This window comes from Amblyomma mixtum, chromosome 6, assembly GCF_055824585.1.
Source record: "Amblyomma mixtum isolate Tamu chromosome 6, ASM5582458v1, whole genome shotgun sequence".
Lineage (NCBI taxonomy): Eukaryota > Metazoa > Arthropoda > Arachnida > Ixodida > Ixodidae > Amblyomma > Amblyomma mixtum.
Window position 1 is genome coordinate 160,174,263 of NC_143017.1, and position 23,534 is coordinate 160,197,796.

General features: G+C 44.7%; 1 protein-coding gene across 1 annotated transcript in view; it reads left to right on the forward strand.

Annotated features, from left to right (window-relative positions):
• The window catches only part of wit (kinase protein wishful thinking), a 130,671-nt gene extending 107,137 nt beyond the window's left edge, over window positions 1-23,534 (forward strand). The window contains exons 5-13 of the mRNA XM_089549926.1: window positions 2,715-2,880; window positions 4,069-4,239; window positions 7,692-7,861; window positions 8,710-8,857; window positions 10,695-10,831; window positions 11,071-11,194; window positions 12,356-12,666; window positions 15,468-15,711; window positions 16,078-23,534. Of these exons, the coding sequence (XP_089406052.1) occupies window positions 2,715-2,880; window positions 4,069-4,239; window positions 7,692-7,861; window positions 8,710-8,857; window positions 10,695-10,831; window positions 11,071-11,194; window positions 12,356-12,666; window positions 15,468-15,711; window positions 16,078-16,619 (2,013 nt within the window). The 3' untranslated portion in view covers window positions 16,620-23,534. The remainder of the gene's footprint in view (window positions 1-2,714; window positions 2,881-4,068; window positions 4,240-7,691; window positions 7,862-8,709; window positions 8,858-10,694; window positions 10,832-11,070; window positions 11,195-12,355; window positions 12,667-15,467; window positions 15,712-16,077) is intronic.

The window sequence follows — 23,534 nt, forward strand, 5'->3', positions numbered from 1 at the left end:
ATTGTAGATAGTGCTATTGTAGATGGTGCTACAAGTCTCAGTGCGAGATGTGCTGTTTTCTAGTTGCTGACACAGATGGCGCTGTGATCTCAGGGTAGGAGCAGACCCCATGAAATCTTGAATCGTGATGAGTAGTTGCTGCCACAGATGGCGCTGTGATCTCAGGGTAGGAGCAGACCCCATGAAATCTTGAAACGTGATGAGTAGTTGCTGCCACAGATGGCGCTGTGATCTCAGGGTAGGAGCAGACCCCATGAAATCTTGAAACGTGATGAGTAGTTGCTGCCACAGATGGCGCTGTGATCTCAGGGTAGGAGCAGACCCCATGAAATCTTGAATCGTGATGAGTAGTTGCTGCCACAGATGGCGCTGTGATCTCAGGGTAGGAGCAGACCCCATGAAATCTTGAAACGTAATGAGTAGCTGCTGCCACAGATGGCGCTGTGATCTCAGGGTAGGAGCAGACCCCATGAAATATTGAAACGTGATGAGTAGTTGCTGCCACAGATGGCGCTGTGATCTCAGGGTAGGAGCAGACCCCATGAAATCTTGAATCGTGATGAGTAGTTGCTGCCACAGATGGCGCTGTGATCTCAGGGTAGGAGCAGACCCCATGAAATCTTGAAACGTGATCAGTAGTTGCTGCCACAGATGGCGCTGTGATCTCAGGGTAGGAGCAGACCCCATGAAATATTGAAACGTGATGAGTAGTTGCTGCCACAGATGGCGCTGTGATCTCAGAGTAGGAGCAGACCCCATGAAATCTTCAATCGTGATGAGTAGTTGCTGCCACAGATGGCGCTGTGATCTCAGGGTAGGAGCAGACCCCATGAAATCTTGAATCGTGATGAGTAGTTGCTGCCACAGATGGTGCTGGGGTCCCAGGGTGGTAGCAGACCCCACGAAATCTCGAAATGTGATCAGTAAGAGCTAACGCTCTTAAAATACATTGGAGAAAAGACGCTGCTGGCTGGTTGCGAGGACCACAGCTGTTTCTGTGCATTTTTTCACATCTTTACCAGTGCTAACTTACCGTGACGCAGTTCACTATATTAAGCATGCACAGGCATCCTAAACTTTTGAGTGCAAGTTGAATTTGCGCTGAGTGTGCCACAGAGAACTATGAGTTTTTCGGCACTGTTTAATTCGTGTGCCAGCTAAAAGATTCTGAATCTCACCAAATTTTGTGAGCCTGATTAGTTAATCCAAAACCATACATTTAATCAATGTGACAGCATGTGTGTTAATCCGTAAAGCAAGCTGTTGGGCGAGTTGGTGACGATCTTCCATAGTTACAGCGTGAGAGACATGACAAGAGAGGACGACAGAACACAGCACTCTCTTGTCCTGTCTCTCGCACTGTAACTATGGGGGATGTTTTAATCCAGATGCCACCTTGGATAATCTGAGTGCCATGCAGGTTAATCCAAGTGCCGGCATAATAAATTCAAATGCCAGTGGTCTTAATCCAGGTGCCTACCAATTTAATCTATGTGGGGAGAAGACACACAGCAGGTGATTTGAGTATAATGGGTCTAAATATCATGAATTAAGTGGGACTTGGCTGATTTTTAAGAAGACGTGCCATCTATGTGGCACTGATCCATGGAATAAATCATTCTTCATTGTCGCATTGCTTGTTGTTTCTTGAAAAAGGTGACAGTTGTTAAAAAATGTAGAATCTTGGTGTACTTGCTTGCAGGCTTGAAGCATAGCCAAGAAATAAGCATGACTGCTGGTTCAACAGTTAGAAACATTGGATCCTTAATGGCATTTGTCAGTCGTGCTGTGTATGCTAAAGCCAGCCCTTTTAATAAAATTGCAGCCAGTGCAGAATCCCATATTTGTCATGTTCCAAATCACAGTCGTCATCACTTGTAGAAACGAGACAAAGAGAGTAGTACAGTGCACAATTAAACCTGGTGACTCTGCTTGTGGAAGCCGAGTAAGTTTCCTGACAAGGTGCTGCCTAATAAGCATATATAGAGGAAACGAAGCATGGGTGCACAAGAATTTTAATTCACTGTAACCCAGGGGAGGAAAATAGTAACACGCTGCCCAGTGCGATATTTAACTATATGTAGTTTAACGTGAGGGTCGCTGAATTCAGATTATTCAAGAATATTGATTTAATCATTATGCAAGAGACGACTTTTAAAAGCTTGTATTATATTTGAGTAAGTATGGTATTCTGTGCTTACTAGGAGTGCTGAGTTTGCAAGTGCCATTTATGCAGTGAAGGATGTAGTCAGTATAGACACACACGTTAGCATCCAGAGCTGTCCTTTGTTGAAACGTCATATGTGTACATAACGGCTACAGCTGAGGTTTTAGCTCCATATGCAACTTCATAGTTTTTAAGCTATCTTTGCATAGAGTTTGCTGGTATGAAAGCAAAATTATGGTAATCGAGAAACACGTCTTTTTTAGCATAGCAGAGCATGGATTATCGCCTTTTGCAGGAGAAAGTTAGCATGCCACTGCACACAGCAAGTGCAAAGAAAGACATCAGCTATTGCCACTTGCTTTTGACAAGCATGGGCTTACACCAACCAATTTACTTCACACTTATCCAACATGGAAGACAGTTCAGCAATGGATCAATGCAAGAATACGCATGCTGTCTACGTTAAGGCTTTTTTGCTGTTTGTTTAAAGCTGACATGCTTGACCTCATGTGGACTCCTTGTGTCCTCTTACATCATCCTCTTGTAGGAGACCATTGGGAAGGGGCGGTATGGCTGTGTGTGCAAAGGCTCTCTGAATGACTGCACTGTGGCGGTGAAGATCTTTGCCCAGCACCACCACCATTACTATGCCAATGAGAAGGACATCTACAAGCTTTTCCATGGGGACCTCCCATTTCTTCCAAGGTTGATAGGTGAGCCAAGGAGCTGACTTCAAAAAATGCATGTTGTTATGGTGCAGCTTTGGACAGCACAAATTTGGCAACATTCAAGAGCACTTTCTCAAAGCAGTGTGCACATCTTGCATAGCTGAGGCTGATAGAATTACTGCTGCATATTTATGTCAGCCATTTATTATCTTTTTATACTGTAGCTGGAAATTGTGGAAAACATGAGCTCATGATCACACAAGATTGTGCTTTGGAGCAGTCAGTGGTGAAGTTGATTTTGTCAGAGGAAGAAAAAATAAACCTAAACACTCTGCTGCAGTGGAATCAAGCCTAAAGAATTCGAAAAGTACATGAATTCATCTTCATATGCTAAGACAAGCATGCTAAGACATGGTGGCATTCTTGCGGTAGTATCAGTGACTTGTTTGAAGTTTAGCACTTGGCACACTACAAGAAGTTGATCCAAGCACAGAATTTTACTTGAATAGTAGCTATCTTGATTCACATGCCTATAGGGGGACAAAACATTTGTCCTTGTTCAGCGGCAAAGAGGTTACGTGCATTGTGAACTGGTATAGGACAATGGACAGGCTATTCATAATGTTCTGATTTTATGTTCTCACGGCTAGAGCCTTTATTTTTGGTGCAATTTGGGTGCATGTGCTTTCATACTGAAAGGCACCTTTAACCTTGACTGCTGCATTTTAGAAAACGTACTTAAAACAGTGTGAGGTGCACTTTTCTTGAGCTGCAGACTATAAAAAAAGAAAAAGTTTGTAACTATCTCTTCTGTTGATTACTGCATGTTGAATTTCATGATGCATTCTGCAAATGATATGTCCTTAGAAGCAGGCTATCACTAACAAAATAGCAGCGCGGAGAAAAATAGTGGCGTGTTCTAGCAGAGTGGAGAAAAAAAGCGGTATGACCAAAGCAGGCAAGAAAGATGTATGTGTACACAGGATGAGCACTTGACTTACAACAAGTCTATTTTGTACCCACCCCGCTTTTATGTAAGTATACAACACTCATACAGATAAAAAGATGATCACAGTTACTCGGCTGCGATATGCTCGTACGTATTATAAGGGGTTAGGCTTGTGCTCGTGTCAGCATAGTGTGTCTGCTCACGCACACACACACACACACATACTCTTAACCTGCTTTTCGGAATCGCCTTTGTGAGCAAGAATTTCTTCTGTTGCACCACAGGTGCAGATGAGCGTACATTTCCTGATGGGAGGCGCGAGTGGCTGCTTGTTCTGACACATGTCCCCAAGGGCTGCTTGCAAGAGCAGCTCCGCAAGACCACTGTGGACTGGCCCAGCTTGTGCCGCATGGCTCAGTCCATCACCAGGGCTCTGGCATTCCTACACACAGAAGGTAAGCCATGTGTAGAGTGTCAGTCGGTAATAAAGGGTTCATTAGGGCTGGACACAGATTGGGACATGCAAAAGAAGAAGAAGACGTACAGCATCCCCAACTAGTCATTTTAGTCACTCTGTTCACTCAAATTCGCACCATTGGTGAGGATTTATATTTTCTCCTAGCATATGCAACGAGTCCTTCAATACTTGAAAGTCTGTGATCTAGCTACTGTGTAATTGCATTATTGCATTATGATTGTATTATTCATTATTGGTAATAAGTAAAAGCTCATTAATTCGACCTCCTTTAGTTTGGAAATCCGGATAATTCGAACTGCTGGCTCGGTCCAAGTCAGTGCCCAAGATGCTTGTTAATTTGGGCACTATGGGTCTCACACTGATTAATTTGAATGGGTTCCCTAAATAGTCGTGTTGGCTCAGTGGTTATGGCGCTGGACTGCTGACCTGAAAGACTCGGGTTCAATCCCGGTCACGGCAGTCGCATTTCATTGGAGGCGAAGTGCTAGAGGGCCATGTACTCTCTGATGTCAGTGCACATTGAAGAACCCCACATGGTCGAAACTATCCGGAGTTCTCCACTACAGCTGCCCTCATAGCCTGAGTCGCTTTTGGACGTTAAACCCCATAAACCAAACCAAACCGAACGAGCTCCCAGCGCATTCAGGTGTGACCGGCGCTGCAAAAGATCTTTGAAATAGCCCCAAAAACTTGAATTTCATGCTGTACAGTCTAACGTGCATGAGACGGCAAGCATGGCAACAAACAGGAAGTTCCATATCTGAGAACAGTCCGACCGCTTAGTTCCAGTTTCACTTTTCCGAGCTTTGCGCCTCACAGTAGTGACAGCGCTCGACTAACCAGCATAAGCCAGCCAACTTAAAGGGACACTGAGGAGAAATTGAAGTTGGCTTGTATCGACAGAATACTAGCTCCTGATTACAAAAACGCCACTCATACTGACAACAAAGCTCTTGTAACGTAGAAAAGAGCAAGAACTAAAATACAGGTATCGTCGCCACAGGCCAAACTCGCAAGTACAAGCATTATTACGTCATAGGACAAAGCAGTGTTGCTAGAACCAATGGCTCTAGAAACTCTAGGACCTGAGAAGCTCCAAATCACTGAGGCGCAGCCAATGCATGCGCAAATCTCCTTGACGTCGCCAGATGGCGCCACGTCCCCGGCAGCTACGCACGCGCCTGAAGCATCAGGACCAATCAGCGCCTGCTCACCGGCGTTAGGCGGGCTCCCGGTATTCCGCTAGCGGTAACAAGGTACATGGTATGCTAAAGGTGTCTATTTGTGAGAACTTCGTTGACGACTTCGAGAACGAGATCCATCGTAACGCTGGCAAAACGCCAGTGCAAATGTAAGCGAAGCGACTGTAACGACGGCCGCAATAGCCGATAGATGCCTTCAACGTGCGGCCGGCAGTAGCTTTCTTTTCGGCTGCTGCTAGGCCGCACTGCTGGCCGCTAGAAATCACGGAGTCTGCGTTACGTCATGTTCACGTCATGTTTCACGTCACTTAGTCCTGTGTCGTCATAGGAGAATCCCAAGTTTGAATCATAGCGGCGGGAAAAACTTTTTCAACTTCGAATCCAAATTTCTCAGACATAAATGCATCTTTCGCTGCCGGCCAAGCGGCAACAAAGCCATGACATGCCGAACTATCGGATTTTGCTATAAAAAAAATATTAATAGTGCTCTCCTCACTGTCCCTTTAACTCAGCTGAGCACCGTTTCAGACGCTGATTGGCGTGTTGCTGGTGTTTTTCCACCCCCCGACCCCCATTCCGCCCCTATCTCTTCTTTTTCTCATCGCATTGGCACCACTGAGTAGTTTCCTTCGCTTCTGCCCGCATGGTTCTGTACGTCCAGCGCGCTGAAACTGTTGGTCACATGCCGTTCACCATTTGTGCGGTGAAGCCTCCTCACACACGACGGTAACGCTTGTGATGGGTGCGACACGCTAGCGGCAGAATGCCACTGCGTCGCACCGTAAAGGTTGCGGGAGGTCTTTTGCAGTTTTGGAGGCATTCTGCTTCGATGGTCCCAACAGTGCGCACTCAATAAAGCATTGATGGAAACGTGAAAAATAGTCAGTGCCGTGCTGTTCTCATCCCAGAATGAGGCAACCGTTGCCCAGTCCTTCCCCAAAGAAATTGACTGTGATGCAAGCAGTTCTTGATGGGTTTTTCGGAGTTGTTAGATAATTCAAACATTTCCCCCGATCCTTTGAAGTTTGAATTGACGAGCTTTTACTGTACTGTGAGTAGTTTTTAAATTTATTATTTGCACGAGGTGTGCAAACATTTCTGTGTCTATACATACTGTAATGTTCCGCATTCTCTTCATCGTATTTTTTTTTTACATGGATCTAGGACTAGGCCCTGGCTACTGATTTGATTAACTTTTCATATAAATGCTCAATAAGTAAATATGTACATTTGTCAAGGAATAATTTTTCCAGAGTCGAGGGCCACAATAGGTCTGTTCGATTTAGAACTGGTTCTCTATACCAATTCTGAAAAAGTTCCGCTGGTGCCGGCGCGGCGCAATTCCAGTTTTTTGGTACAGGTGCAGCGCGTCAGCAGCGCCACAAATCACTGGTGCGGAGATTTTAAATCGAGCGCGTGCACGCACAGGCCTTGTCGTCTGCTATCCGGTTCTCGTGCAGGCGTTACTGTACAGGCGTGATCACGGTCCGTCGTGGTGTGTTGTTTTATGGAATTTTTGGAGTCGTCCGACAGCGAAGATGAAGAAGCCGACGCGGTGCTTTGGACTGCAACAGAATTCCGAACTACTACAAAAGTGTAGTAGCTAGGTATTTCAGCTTCGAATGCAAGAGGCGTCGCAGAATGACGCCGCATCCGTCGACCACGGGGAAAACTTCCTTTAGTTGGCCACTGATGCTAACAAACATTTCTTCGGCTGCGCGCGTCGTCTGCTTACGCCGTCAGACACGTGCACCACTATCCTGCACCTCCGTCTCTGAGGGTGCCACGGTTCTTTGCACTGAAGTGGCACCACGACTGCACCAAAATCAATCGCAGAAGGTGGTGCAGGGGGCGCTGTGAATCGAGCGCTTTGGTGCAGCGCACCATGAACTGGTTCCGGTGGTACAGAGAACCACGGCTGAATCGAATGCAGCTATTATTTCTTTTAAAGCATGAAGTACATTATATGGCTACATCTTGACTTTCCTGTGTCTAGTTTCCTGGTGTCCGGTGTTCTAGCATCGTCTCTCAGGTATTCACTCATTTTTGTTAATTAGTCCATCCACACAGGTGGACCTGTCTGTGACCCACCCAAATGACTCCTTAGCAAAATAATTAAGTGCAAGAGAGTGCAAGGGGCTAAGCAATGCTGTCACTGCTAGGTGGTGGTGTTGTATGCGCAGTGTGTTGCTGTAACGGGCGCACGATTTTTCATCTTGTCTTTCAGCACCTAATAAGCCTTGCATAGCCCATCGGGATCTCACTTCGCAAAACATCTTGGTCAAGGATGATGGCAGCTGCATGCTGTGTGATTTTGGCTTTGCCATTCGAATCTCGGGCTCAAAGTACATCCAGAATGGCGAAGAACAGCATGCCGAAACCAACTCCCTGGCTGATGTAAGTGCATCGATGGCGCACCTCACTCCTTATAGCTGCTGCTTCAAAGCCATTCTGTTGGGCACAGTGGCAGCATCCCTGCTAGTGATTGATGCTGAGTAGTATTAGTACCAATGAAAAGTCTACTTAGTCACAAACTACTGTTCTGAGTTAGGGAAACGGGAATTAAGGGTGGGGGTGTGTTATCTGGGAGGCCCAGTAGTGAAGCTGGGTGCCCCCAAGCATGCATGTTGAATGCATCACAACGGATTATTCTTTCTCTCCACATTAATTTATTACTTTAATGACCATCCAATTCAGTGAAGTTGTGTGATGAAAATCATCCAGAAGACTGACAGGAGTTTTCATAATTGCGACTTGTAGCTGCTAAAACCACTCTGTGTTGGTGTGCATTGTGTGTGCTGTGCTCTAGCAGAGAGACATTGTCCTTGTGTTTCAGCCAGCTTTGTCCATTAAAAGAGGCTGGCAGCACTGCCAGGATGCACCTGGAAACACTTCACCACCGAGCAGTGCTAATTGTGGAACAACTCAAAGGGTTCCAATTGTGCCTTCACCTGTTCTATCAGCCTTTTCCTGTCAACTTAAAATTTTGAAAGTGTGTAAGATATACTTAAAAAATTCGTGCTGCACTGAAATGAAAGGTGCTGCAGATTGCCTTTAACTAAGAAGTGAATGCACAATAATATAATTGGCTAGCTGCTGCATTGATATTTATGTTGTTGATAGTTTTTCCAAGATATTTGGGTCAAGGTTAGGTTGCTTTAACAAAATAAGAAATAAGTAAAAGTCACAGTGTGTGTACAACTACTTGACCTTGTTTCTAACCTGCGCTCCACTACTTTGCCAAGGTTGGAACACTGAGGTACATGGCACCGGAGGTGCTCGAAGGTGCTGTCAACCTGCGGGACTGTGAATCGTCACTCAAGCAAGTGGACGTCTATGCACTTGGTTTGGTCCTTTGGGAAATAGCCACCCGCTGCTCCGACCTCTATCAGGGTAACCAATTATAACTATCTGTGCTGTTTTTTATGCGTGCCTGTGTCACACTTCCTGTCTAGTCATTATGCTTTCTCAAACATTGCGATGAATTTGTGTGGGCATCATGATGGTTCGTTCATCTGTATTTTGTGGACTCTCTATTCAATGCAATGAAAGGTGTTGCCTTAGCTTGTTTCATGATGAATCAGCTGCTTTTGGCATCATTTTTCTGCCAGCGGTTTTGCTCCTTACTTTAGTTGTGCGTATGAGATTTTGGCAAGGTTAGTGTATGGCTTCTTTAGGCATGAAACAAAAAAGATACTTTGTACTGAGCCCTCCATTATGTTTTTGTTTTTAGTTACACCTAGTTGGGACAACTTGCGGACTTGGAGCTAATAGGTGGAAACTTGGTTTGTTCCACATAATGTACTACTGCAGCTATGTATCTTGGGGCTCTCCGCGTCACTAGGAGCAATTCGTGGAAGTTTGAATTTAGTGCCGAGGTGTACACCGTCAGTCATGTGCAGTGTTGTCGGTAACGCGTTACAAGTAACGGCGTTACCGGTAATGCATTACTTTTTTCGGTAACTTAGTAACGTACTTGTTACAATTTTGGAACTGTAACGGTAACGTACTTGCGTTAACATTTTCCGGTAATGTGAGGTGTCACGTTACTAGTTACTTTTTATTTCAATTGTCCCCCTCCGCCTTTTTCAGAAAAAAAAAAACGCTGAAATAAAAAAAAACCAAACAAACAAAACCAAATAAACAAAACCTACGGGTGCTCTCGACGACCCTTGTTGCGGCTCGCATGCATGCCAGAAAACACCTGCCCTTGACGACGCACTCAACTAAAAAAAAAAAAAAGCACAAACACGCATTCACACACTTGTCTTCACCCCCAAACCACTCACACACACAACTCTCTAAAGTGTGGACGCTTGCCCAGCCACCAATGGACCATTTGCAGAAATCTGCAAATCAGTTTCTCTGTAAGCTAGTTTTCCAGACAAAAGGTCTCATTCCCAGGCGACACTCTCGCATTCTTTGTGGAAGCAGTTCCCTCTGCTGAGTAAACTCGGGAATGTCGCCAGTTTACTTCAAGATGGCCCCGAGAAAGCCGTCGAAAGAGTACAATGGTACAGCACAGAAAAGGGGATTGCAGTCAACCGGCTGTAGCACCGAAGTAGAGGAAAAAAGGAAATGGGCCTTTGTTAATTCCTGTGCCTGCAGTAGTGAGCTACCTCACACTAAACATTCTAAAAATTTTCTGCTGAACAACACTGTCGCTCCAACTTTCTCCCGTCATAGTCATTCCCCCCCCCCCCTTTTCCCCTTCTCCCCTTCTCCCCTAGCCAGAACAGGGAACAACCCACTCCCCACAGCGCTGTGACAAAGGACGGCCTCCCTCCTTTTCCTGCCTAGACTCTGTTGCAAGCAGAGTGCGACCATTCGGAGTTACCATTCGCTTGAAGAATATGAGTGTGTCGTCAGGGTTTGAGATCTTTTGGTTGGAAAACAAGCCTTGCAGAGAAGACGAGTTATAGGTTACAGTTACAGCGAAGACGCACTGATTAAAATTTATGGCCATGGAGTAATGGTAAAGTAACGTGCGATACTTTTTTCGGTAACGGTAACACGTTACCTTTTTTTGTAGGTAACATAGGGCGGTAACGCGTTCTTTTTTTCTCAGCGTAACGAGTAACGTATTTAGTTACTTTTCTTCGGTAACGCCTACAACACTGGTCATGTGATGTGATGCAAGAGTGATCACCCTTGCTTGCGATATTTTCTCAGTGCACATGCATGGTGCAGTTCCAGTTGTCAAGCGTTGTCCCACCTTGCTTCTGTGTAGGGATGAGCGTTCCTGACTACAAGATGCCATTCGAGGCCGAGGTGGGGACGCACCCGAGCACGGATCAGATGCAGGTGCTGGTCGCCAGGCACAAGGCACGGCCACTCTTTCCTGACATCTGGAAAGATAGCAATCCGGTAAGAGCACTGCTTCAGGGCGTGCAAAAAACATAGGTGGTTTTTGGTATTTATGGCATAGTACGTGCTGTAATGTCTTAAAGCCGCATGAGGGCTATGAGGGACACTGTTGTGGAGGGCTGCAGATTAATTTTTACCATTTTTTTTTTTTTTGCAAAGAATGGCAATGACAAAATGCACTGCCAGCAGTTTGATCTCTTGGTTTGTACAGTCTATGCACCATTGTTGCGAATATGCAGGCTGTGCGTGCTCTCAAGGAAACAATAGAAGACTGCTGGGACCAAGATGCAGAAGCTCGGCTGACAGCAGTTTGTGTGGAAGAGCGCCTCATTGAGCTTCCTGTTCTATGGGAGAGACACAAAGGTAATTGTGGTCCTGGCTTTTGAAATCATGGGGAATGTTTGTTAAGCCGTGTTTAAAACTGCATATTTAAAACTTTCTGGCATTTTTAAAACTGCCAATGCGCCGCCACGCACAGGGACAGGAATTTAGGGTGAGAAGTAATTACAGAATATTTTACATAATTTTGGGCAAGGCCTAAAGGAAAGTGGTGTGCCACACACCACAGGTGCTTGAAACCAATGGCATACTATTTGCTGTCGTGTGGTGCAACTTTGATTGTATTAGAATGATTGTATTTTGTATTTGATTGTATTTTGAATTATTGTATTTTGAATTCCGCCTAAGTGTTAATTGGGTAAGATTATTGTGTAAATTTGTAACAGCCATTTTATGCCTAAGGGCTTTTTGTTAAGTTGTAGAGGAAGTTGAGTTTTTTCTAGCAACATACGTTCTTCGTGTTTTTTTTTTCCCCCTGGCTGTTAAAGGAAGCCTACACATTATATTAAAAAAAAGGTGCCTGTGCTCTTGCACTGTCATATTGTTATGCTCCCAAACAAGCTTTCAACGAACGAAAGTCCAGGCTGATCGTACCGAAGTGATCTGCGGTTGACCATTTCAACAGGCTGCAGACTGATAAAAAAAGAAAATAAAACAAAGGCTATCTTGATCTATGTGACTTCACCACTTCCTTTTCCTTTTTAGTTTGTCTCTGTGATGACTGAATAAAAGCTTTGGCACAAATGGCTATCGGTGGCCTGCCTTTCACTCATCAGAGACGGCAGAGCATGCTTTTCATATTCCAGCGAAGGTGCTGACACACTTTCAGGCCTATGCTGAAAGTGGAATTGGCCTCTCACTTCAGTATGCTTAATGTGCACTCTTCGTTTGTTCAAAGCACGGTTGAGGGCGGTAGAATACGATAAAGCAAAAGCAGAGGTACATGTTACTTTTACAAATTGGTCATAATTAACTTGGCCTAATTAAGTAATTAGGCAAAATTTTAAGAAATACTCTGAGTTGGGCCACATGGTGTGCAGAGCTTTTTTTAAAGCCTTCACTCAAATTATGTGAACATCATTACATTTGGAAGTACATATTTTGGGCGGTAAATAGTCTGCATGTATTGACTTTTGCAAGTGTGGAGCTGTTGCCTGAGGTGTCCGTGTGGGTGTACATTCGCAGCGGGTCTGAGCGTAGCAGGAGTGAGCCCGACCATCAATGCCACGTGGCCCCAGCAGCCGCGGGGGCCTCCCCTGTGCTTGCTGGGGGGCAGCGGGGGCCTCTCCGGGCTGGCTGTGACACAGCGGGACGCCGAGCAGAGCGAAAATACGGCTGAGACGCTGCTCTCGCCCAGCCTTTCTTCAGATGGGGGCGGTCAGCCCAAGAACAGCGTCACAAACAACGTGGTGCACCTGCCCAGCATGCCCTTGCAGCCACACCAAGGCAGGAACCCGTGCCTCGAGCGAAACCTCATGATGGAGCCTGCCGAAGAGGTATGCACACCCAATGCACACTGGTTGGAGTGCTCGGCACAGGATCTCGGTGCTTAAAACGGATGGGCTGCACCAATATGACACAGCAAGGTGCTATAAAGTAGTCTGGATGATGGTCCACTTGCAGACAGAGATGGAGACGCTTCTTCGAAAAGAATTAATTAAGCTTGGCTAAGGATTGCGTCAGCTGAAATGTGTTGATTGCTCATTTCACACATTTTTAAGATTCTCACATTTGGGTGATTTTCTTTAACAAGCATTAATGATGTGCAGCAGCTTGATCCTTTCACTGTCTTGATGAGGGTACTGCTTGTCATTATGAAAGGTAGCCAAACAGTTATCTTTTTTTTGTCTTGTCTTGCTTTGTGCAAGACAAATGGGCAATAAGTGTGCAGTAACTTTATTGGCTGCCCGTTTTGATTCCGTGTATATCTCAGTCTATTTTTCTCTCACATATAATGTAACACTGTTCAACTGATATTGCTGTGCTTTCCCGATGAGACTTTTGCTAGATGGGAACCTTATGTGAGCCATACATGTTGCTTTGCTATAGTCCAATTAAGCTGCTGTGAACCTTGAAGGATATCTTGAATGTGGCCATTTCTGTGAGACGCTAAGCAGTGAATCCTTGGGAGAAAATTTCTGGTGGCTCCTCTGGTATCTGACAGATACCTTACTTTAATAAGGGAGTAATTACTCATTGGCATCCACCCAAGCGCAGCCATACGGCTACAAAGGAAAGCTATACAGCTTTCTCAGAAACTTCGTAGTTAAAGAAAAATTCGTCCTGGTCCGGGGTTCGAACCCGGAACCACCGCCACACCGGAGCAGTCGCTCTACCAATTGAGCTAACCGGGACGGCAAGCTTATGGTAGGGCGAGAGCGAATTGATCAGTAACTCGAAGTGGGAAGAGTGTTGGTCAAATGTTTAGGGGAATCCCCCAAGGTGGAGTAGATTTGTAATAAGGGAGTAATTACTCATTGGCATCCACCCAAGCGCAGCCATACGGTTTCTGAGAAAGCTGTATAGCTTTCCTTTGTAGCTTCCCCTAAACATTTGACCAACACTCTTCCCACTTCGAGTTACTGATCAATTCGCTCTCGCCCTACCATAAGCTTGCCGTCCCGGTTAGCTCAATTGGTAGAGCGACTGCTCCGGTGTGGCGGTGGTTCCGGGTTCGAACCCCGGACCAGGACGAATTTTTCTTTAACTACGAAGTTTCTGAGAAAGCTGTATAGCTTTCCTTTGTAGCCGTATGGCTGCGCTTGGGTGGATGCCAATGAGTAATTACTCCCTTATTACAAATCTACTCCACCTTGGGGGATTCCCCTTAACATTTGACCAGATACCTTACTTTGCGCTATTAGGACTGTAGCTGCTAAGACATTGTAGGCAGTGTCACAGGAGGGTGCTTGTGACATGACAGCAAGGCATGTGCTGCAACAGACCCAGTTATGAGAATGAACACGGAAAGGTGCTAGATGCATGCATGCCCCCCCCCCTTCCTTCCAGCATAATAGTGGCTTTGACAGCGAACGATTCACACCCCTTGAATTTTGTTGTTGTATTTGTATCTGTATTTATTTTGGTAGAAAACAGGTATACGTCATAAACAAGAAAGATTACGCGAGGAACATTCCACCAAGGTAGACGAGGAAAGGGGCAAAATATGCCTGGCAAGGCCCCGCCTCCTAGCAAGAAATATTGCACTCTCAGTGCTTTACAAAAGCCATTCAAGAAATGAGTATAGAAATTACATTGTACCTCTCATCACGTGCAGAAAACAAAGTATTGAAGTAATGTGATCAGGGCATTATATAAACTCAAATCATAAGTACTACAGCATACAAGAGAATTTCTCTTCGCACAAAGATTACCTTGCATGATCGGTTAAATTATTATGGTATCAAAAGGCAAGTTGCACAGTTATATAACAAAAGCATAAGAAGAAACGCGGTAGTACACACAAAACACTAACAGTTGAAGAGGCAGGTCATTTTAGTTCATCCAGAAGTACTTTTTATCCGTGATTTAAAAATACATGATGACTCTACATCCGCTGCAATGTCAACAAGTTCTGAAAATAGATCCAAAAGCAGAGGGATCTGGTAGTCTATTGACTTTGACTCATAAGAAGTTCTTTTTTCTTAACGAATGAATTTTTCATAAAATTATAGGTGCATTCTGAATGCTGATCAATTTTTATATATGTGTGAATATGTTCAATGCTAGGCGTTGTCGAATATACTGGTAATTGTAAGTATTTCATTTTTTAAGAACAGTGCAGGTGCATGTTCTCATAAATATGCATTTTCTATGAATACAACGGAATTTTTTGGTAGAATATGGAGATGTTCCAAATTACCTTTGGTAGTAGTGCCCCAAAGTAGTATGCAGCATTGTAATTTTCAGTTAATCACGATATAATAAAGCTGGCACTTGAACCACATTTGGAGCATAAACTTAAATCTATTTAGCATTTCCATAGTTTTCGCTGTGTTCCTATTCAAATAATTTATGTGCTGTGTCCAATTTAAGTTCTCGTGAAAATGTATGCCCAGAAATGTTTGAGTCGTCACATGATTTAAATTTGTCCCTCGAAGACTAAGTTAAGATTAGTGTCAGTTGCTTTATATTCAGCCCGAAAGATCGTGTAGTTCCCCAACGTAGTGTACTTCGCAATAAATGAGTGAAACAGGTTTTTAGTTCATTCTATAGTCAGACTAAAGTCAGACTTAACTGCGTTATGTAGCTATAACCCTGATCAACAATGTGCACCCTGATTGGTTATCTTTCCCAGGTGGCCATCAGTGGTAACACGCTGCTCGAGCAGGACGCAGTTGGGCGAGGTAAAGGGCTGCCCCGTTACACACGGCTCAATGAGATGTCCACAACGCCCATCACTGCTTCGGCTGAAGACAACAGTGTGGCACTGGCCCTTGGAGACCTGCTGGGGGGATCCACACGCACCTGCCATCCAATCCCCTTCGTGCAGAATGCAGTGCACGTCTCCACTGTCATACCCAAGCAGCCAAACCTACCAGGTGGGTTTGACTACAGGCAACTGTGAAGACAAATAGCTTTACTTGTTTAGAAAGCAGGCATGTTGCTTTTTCTCGCTTGCAGTTGGCAGTCATAGAGGAGGTTTACCTTCGGTGTTTCCTGTTATAGCTGCAAGTAACCTGCTCCAGTCAGCAGGCAACATGAAGCTTCAGCAGATCTAGATACACTGAATGAACAAACTGAATTGGTCAAATAGCCAAGTAGAGAACGACTGAAGCAATTTTTTGGGTTGAACTAATTGGTCCCACAAATTGTAGCTTGGAGAAGTGCTTTGTTCGAGTAAATTTTTTTGTGAGCAGAAAGCTTTTTCTTGGAGGGTGATCATATGCCGCACCTTGTTGGTGCAGGCAATGGACACAAACTGCCAGCCACTGCCAAGAAGCCCCCAGAAAAGAACCACGCCTTTGGAAGCATGTTCCGAAAAAGCAACAACAAGACTCCCAATGATACAAGTGTCGACCGACCGCGACGGCGTGTTTTGCGAGGACTGTTTGGGCGCCGTCCGAGGGACAGCCCGGCACCAGCGGCAGCAAGCCGAGACCAAGGTGGCAGTTGTGCGCTCACCGAGACACGAAGCACTGCCATCTGGGTAGAGAAGCTGCCGGTCAACACAGAGGTGCAGATGGTGGACGGGGGCTGCCGGGTCAGGCCTGTGTCTGCAGACGCTGAGACGTCTCCGCTCCTGCAGAGCAAGGACATCAATGACAACTGCAGAGACGGCGAGGAGGAGGGCAGGCTCCCAAGACCCACCACGCTGCCTCTGCGGACGTACCTGCAGCCCAAGGGAGGTGACCATCCACCGTCGCTGCTGCTGACAGCCAGCGAGCAGGCTGTGGCAGCCCTGCAGCAGCAGCAGCAGCAGCAGCAGGCAGGCACGAGGGAAGCCTGACCGCTGGCACCGTGCAACCTCCATCGTTCATTTCATTTGTCCAATGCCTTGTGTGACCAACTGGCACCAAGCTATGGGGTTACTGCACTCATGGTGACTGCACAACTGATGACAGAATTCTTACCACATAAGGTGCAGAAGACTATGTGCAGCAACATTATCCTCATCTTTCTTTCTGTCAGCTGCTGAGGCACTCAAACAGGTTGCGCAAAGTAGCTCAGCACTAAATTATCTTCCTCTTGCTGACTGTCACAGATTTGACCAGCTTTCTCATGCTACGGCACCTTTTTGAGAGGCATGTTGCAAATTTTGTTTCATAGTAATTGAAAAGAACAAGACAGTGCAGCCATAGCATGAACGTGGTGTAATACCTGGCTTTGCCTGAAACTTACTGTTATATGCCTCAAGGTGAGGTTCCAGGGTTGAGGTGGGGAGGAGGGGAAGGTGTGGTCTTTTACAATAGCCACATCTCTATTTGTGGTGTTGGTTAGCTTTGAGATGTGCTGGATGTGTATGCTAAAGCCTGGAGCCTCATCCATCACCACGGGGCTCTGAGTCCAGCCTTCTCTTTTCAGTCCAGTCTTTCTGACTGCAGTGAAGGAGTCATGAAGTAAACTTGGAACAAGTGAGTGGGATTGAAACAGCTTTGCATCTATGGAACACTCATTTTAAATGTGGGATACTCTTTTTTTCTCTTTCACTGTGACGCAGTAAGAGTTTGGTGTTTAAAAAAAAAAGAGGAGCTGTCAGCTGAAAAGGCACTGCCACACTTATAGAGAGCGGTAACTCTCACCTATGTCTCATGCAATTTTTAGCTTTCAACATGTTAAGGCGGCTGCACATGTCACCTGCCTCTCAGCTGCATGTGTCTTCGCAAGTCCTCACATGTCAGCAGCACATGCCACCTGCTTCAAGTTGTCAGCGGTTAGTGCTGGTCCCCTGGTCTGGTTGGCCAACGACAACCCCCAATTGCTAGTACGAGTTGGTGAATATGAGGCTGTTGGCAGACATGTCAGTCTCATACAAGTTATCAAGGCATGGGTAATATGCTATTGATGTTGTTACTTTTTTAAGACGCTATTGCCATAAAGACGCACAGTTATTTTTGGTTATGAATTCTAGCTTTTGCCCGGAGATTCTTCCTCAAGAGCTGTCTTTTCTGTGTAAAGGTTATGGGCCTGCTGTTACGGTTTTGGCTTGAATAGACTCCTAGACAGCAGTGCAGAAGTGTTCTGTGTTGTTTGCCGTATGTGCGGCTCCTTCTGTGCTAATTTTGATTCACCATCATCGTCGCAACAGCCCAAACCCCCTCTTTCTTCTTTGACAATATGAACTACCTAGCTAAGCGCACAATTTGCATACTGTTTTGTCGTTGTACTAACGCAGTGTCAGCATTGTGTTAATTTCCACAGCTGTTTGAATCAGCATTCAAAGCAAGTAAATGGGCTAAATGTGCAAATACTGCTACTGGTCAAATGGTTCTGTTGCTGAACTCCTGCTTTGCTCACTATGTCGGCACCCTTTCTGCTAACAATATGTGGGGCATGTCTTTGAATCCAAAATCATTTCAAACACATGTGCATTGCACAGCCGAGAACCTGAGAGGAAAAAAAAAAGGCCTCAGATTTTTTTTATTTTCGCCTTCAGGAGCTGTGACCATTGTCAAAGTCAGCTGACTGACTCCTGTTCTTTGAAACGGGCATAACAACAGTGCAAGATAGGCGCATATCTCGGAACAGTGTTGTCTGGAGTTTGGCTTCATCAGCCAGGAAGCTGCAAAACATAGCTCAGGAAGCTAGCGTGCTACAATGCCTGAACAGGTGAAAGCTTCAGTGACCATTAATTTTTATCCGAATTCTGCGTAGATGTATGTATATATGCATATATATATATAAAATGTAAGCATATATTATATATAGCATAATGACCAGTATTGCGTATCCCTGTCTGCAACAGCAGCTTTATTAGCAGCCCAGTGAAATGCAAATGGAAAAAGAATCAGTTTATATATTTAGTTTCTAATTTGGTGGGGCATCCCCCACCAATACGCATGTACAAACTTAAATCTTTCTTCGCTTCATCTCAAAGGCACAGGTTTTGTCACGAAAATTCGTTAGGCTGCAAAGAGAGAATGCAAGGGGTTACCTTTATGGTTGGCTGCAGATAACAACAGTCATCTGCAGTAAATGTGCTGTGCAGTTGAAGCTTTCATCCATAACTCAGGAAATCATTGAAATTGTCAGCACCATGAAGCAGACGGGCTCAAGATAGAGATATGCCCACGATTAATTAACCAAATACCCCGAGATAGACATTGCACAGTGGTGCGGGTCAGTCACCTGCGCATATTGTTTTGTCGCTTGCCTATTCATACTCTGTTGTGCAATTTACCTGGGTTGTAGTTTGCATGCTTGCGGCTAGAAGCTTTTTTCATTTTAGGAATCTCTGTCTCTCTGTCAGCAGGTAGCACAAGCATGCATACTGACTGTTGGCGTGTTTGTATGGCGGTTTTTCTGGTTTGGTTGTGTACGGTATACTCTTCATCACTCCGAGCAGGGAAGGTTCCTAGTACTTTCAGCCTGAAAGGAGCATCCAAGTTTGCCAGTGATCAAAGTGATCTCTGCGTCCACAGGGCACTTTTCCTGGTCATGTCATCAACATTGCTGTGCTGTCCGTCTTGTGCTAGTTTGTGCACGCCGAGCGAAGCCAACGCTGATGATCCGTACAACTCCGGAAGCAGTTCCTGGTTGGCGTTTTGGTCGTGATAGAAGCGGTATCGTGTGTTTTTTGTCTTGTACATAGCTGTGTGAAACCAGAAAAGAAAAAAAAAAGGTTAAAAATAAAAAAAAAGCCTTTGGTTCTCAAATCTTCCTGAATGGTTAAACAGCAGAGAAGGGTTGATCTAAAACAGGAAGAAAGTCTTGAAGCTGTGATAACTGTGTGATGAGGTTTTTCCTGTTTTGAGTAAAGTGCCGACACCAGCAAGAGATCGCATGTGGCGGAAGAGTCCTCGTCAGCAGAATGCCATCGGTTATGCTATGCGGTTGGCGTCATCCGGGGAAGGGAAGATGTGTTGCCACCAAATGGCACACTCTTCCTGGCACTATGTCATTGCAACAGGGTCTACTGTACAGAGGGCTTGCCTTATGAAAAGCATGCGTGTGTGTGTTTGCACCAAGGATACTGCCACAGCTGTGTTGTTGTTTGTGGTGAGGTTGTGTGACTGTCTCGAGTGCAAGCCGATCCAGGTGCAGGAAAGTGGCGATGTCACCCACTTCTTGTTCCTAGCGTATCATTTAGTGAGAAAGAAAGAGCTCCAGGAGTTACTAATTGCACAGCTTCATTAGTGAATTAGTGAATGATGCCTTGAAAACTTGGACACCTTTGATTACCAGCACAACCTGAAGAAAGCATAAGTGCTCATTGTGTTCTAGCCTCAAATTGATGCAACTTTCTGGCTGCTGCTGCTGCTCATTGCATTATGCACTTGCATCTTCTGAATGCTTTGCTCAGAAGTACTCTTAGCGCCAGAAGTTTGTGGGATGCCGGGACTAGTGAAGAGTGCACATCCTGGAATGGATGGATGCATTACTTGAGCTGAGCATTCAAGTGCTGACTGGACAGCTCCTTGCAAAGGTCTATTGGATCTTTCACAGGCCCCGCAAACTTTTAGCTTCGACAGTAGTACTGAGTGGAGGGTGCATAACGCTGAAACAAAAAGAAATATGAAACCTTGGAAGTGGGCAGAACACACAGGTTTGTGTGCACCAGGGTCTTTTCAATAGAGAGCAACGGAGACTGTGCCCTTAACAGAAAAAAGGATGACTTGCTTTTAGGCTATGGCTTAGAATTTCTGGTTGGGCAAGAGGTATTGCTCATGGATGCTGTGTCAATTGTCACAAACTAGCTGCTTTGTGCATGTCGCCTTTTCACACGTTCATTGTGCACGTGAATTCATTATACATTTGTTTTTGCCTTTGATTGGTCTGTGCTTGCTCGATAAATTTGTACTTGCGATGGGCTGCAAACCATATTATTGATGCAACTTGTACACCGAGGAACACGAAAGGCATTGTGTGAGGACAGATTTCCAATAAGCAATGCATCGTGACCCTGACTGTTTTCGTGTATATGGAATGTTCTGCAAACATGCCTACATGAAAGAGAGCTTGCGAGAGGCCAGCCTCATTTTGCAGTTGCAGGTTTTGAACCAGTGTGTGCATACACTGAAGCAGTTATTAGTTCTCAAATGATTCTGCTTGCTATCTAATGATGCTAATGTTGCTATGATAATGATCTTGCTAGAAATGTGATTTATTATCTCATGGAATTTGCCACAGCCTGTTCATTATGACATAAATTTGATGATCCAAGAACCGTCCATTAGGGGTTGTGTTCATTCTGCTCTAGCTGTTCTCGCATGAGGCTGGTAAAACTTCTGTTGCTTGCAAATCTGCGGAATCACACTGATTTGGAAAACACTGAATGAATACTTAATTTTTAAGGCTCATTTCTCAGCAGTAAAATTTTTCACTTTAATATAACATGTGAAGCACACCAGCACAGTGTATGCAGTGTGTAAATTAAGTCAAGCTTTTTGGAGGATTCGCAAATACCTTGAGCAAACAAATAGCTGCTGCCAAGTATTCTTGAGAAATGTTTTTGTTCGAATGTAATACCAGACATGTTCAAGTTGTTACTTTGGCTGACTAGAAGGCAGTGCTGGTCATCACAGGAGTTTGCTGGTTTTTTGAAAATTTAATTAGTGAAGGTTGCCGTCACGCTTCATGTGGCGTTATTTTTAAGGTGCATGATTATAGTATGACTGCAGTCATCTAAACGTGAAAAGTGATTGTGGGTTTAGACTGTTTGTATTCAGAAGAGCTGGTGAAAAATAACTGCACTGAGGCGGAGTCTGAAAGTATGACTTTTCTCTTGTCGGATTATAGGTACATGTATTTGATCTAGGAATTCTTGATTGCAAACAGCTTGGCTTGCACTGCAAAGTTTTTGAGCGGCGGCCCATGAGGAGTGAGCCTTGAAACCCAAAATTCAGCTGCATGTTTGTTTGGAAAAAGGTGGAAAAGAATGAGACTCATCATTGTGACCCTGGCTTGGCTCGTTTCTTGGTTTTTTACGTGTGCATCCCATATTCTTCAGAACTGCATTTTTCTGAATCACTTGCTATCATGTCATCATAGTAATACATGCAGTTAATGGTGAATTCCAGTCGGTGATTTGGAATATCCATTGCTCTGAACCCGCAAAGATGCATGAAGTCCACTTAAGTGTTCCATAATTCATATTGATGATTGCAATAGAAGCATGCCAGTGAAGGTGATCTACAACAAAGCTGGTTGCTCCGACTTAATTATTGGAATGCAGGAACTACATCGGAGTTAGGCATTGAAGCACACTTTTTAGTTTGCGGAATGAAAAGAAGAAAGAAAATGTGCTTCAGATCACCAATTAGAATTTGTCATGACTCATTCAACATGGCAGATTTGCAATGGCAGTAGTTGTTTTGCGAATCCGTTGCATGTTGTCAGGCTGAAGAAAAAGCGGAACTCCTTAAATGCTTCATGCAAGCTGCTTTTATGCAAACTCAACCACCAGTTGCATGTAAACGTGGTATGTTTTCTGTACTATGCCAGCTTTCGCTCGCTGCACGAACTAATATTGGCTGGTATGGCTCGATGCTTTGGTGAGACTAAAGCTCCCATTTCAGAAGTAAAAGATTATTAATCAACTGATCATTAATTTCGGAGAACAGTAGATGATTTACCGATAAGTTCTGCCACAGAATATGATAATATGCTAATGTGAGGCGGCTGTGAATGCGTTGTTTGCTGTCAACAGATTTTTCAGGAGCTAACGCAATCATCATCACAGCTGTCGAGAAAGGAGCAAGTTGGTGCTAAGTTTAAGCTGCACCAGTAAGGGACAGCAGTTGTTACTTGGTACCAAGACACCTCAAGACCAGCCTTGTCATTGTGTTACAGCTGGAGAGCTCAGTGACCAAAGCGGAGGGGAGTTGCTCACAGAAAGAAAAAGCCATAGCACAAGTTCTTGCACCAACATTTTTGTGATGATCATATGTGTTCAGAGCAGTGATGAGTGATAAACGAGTGTAGCCTCCGAAATCAACCTTGCGACTGCGTGTGCACGCCTACTCGACGTAGCACCGAGTTGCCCTGGTGGCTGTAGTCCACGTGTGCACACCGGGGGCTTTCGTGGTTTCGAGTGGTGATGCATCAAAGGGTGGTACGTTTCTAGTTTTGTGTGAGCTCCATAGACTAGACCAAAACATTGAGGGAATGAGTGCTTGAGGAATGGAGAAGTCATTTTTACAAAGCAAATGTAGATAGGCGAGTGAGAAAGGAAACAATCAATTGTGTGTATGCTTGAAGGTGTGATGGCATTGTTTGTTGAAGCGAGAGAGAGGAGTTTGGCGTGTTGTTGTTTGTGCTTGAATTGCCTGAGGATTCATTCAAAGGAGAGAGTTTATGTGTGTGCAGTGAAGAGTTTTTCCAGGACGTCTGTTGTCTTCTGTCTTTCGTTTCCTGTGGTTGAGACAGCAGTGTTGTTTTCATGGACTCCAATATGCAGCATGCGTCAGACTGCCTTGTATTGCAACTTGATTGTTTTAGCAACTGTGCTTGCTATTGATAGAACGTGGATGTCTATTACTTTGTTCATTTAGCACCAAACAAGCACTGATCAGCTGAGTAATCGTTAAAAACCAAGTACCAAAAATAAGCATTGCTGGCTGCATGTGGAAAATTGTGTTATGAAATTTTTCTGCAATGCAGCCTGTCAGTAAATGATTAGCTTTTATTTATATTTCACTTTCTGTCATAGTTAAGACATGCTGGTGCTGTTTTTTTGATCAATAAATTCTTTTTCATGTTTGAA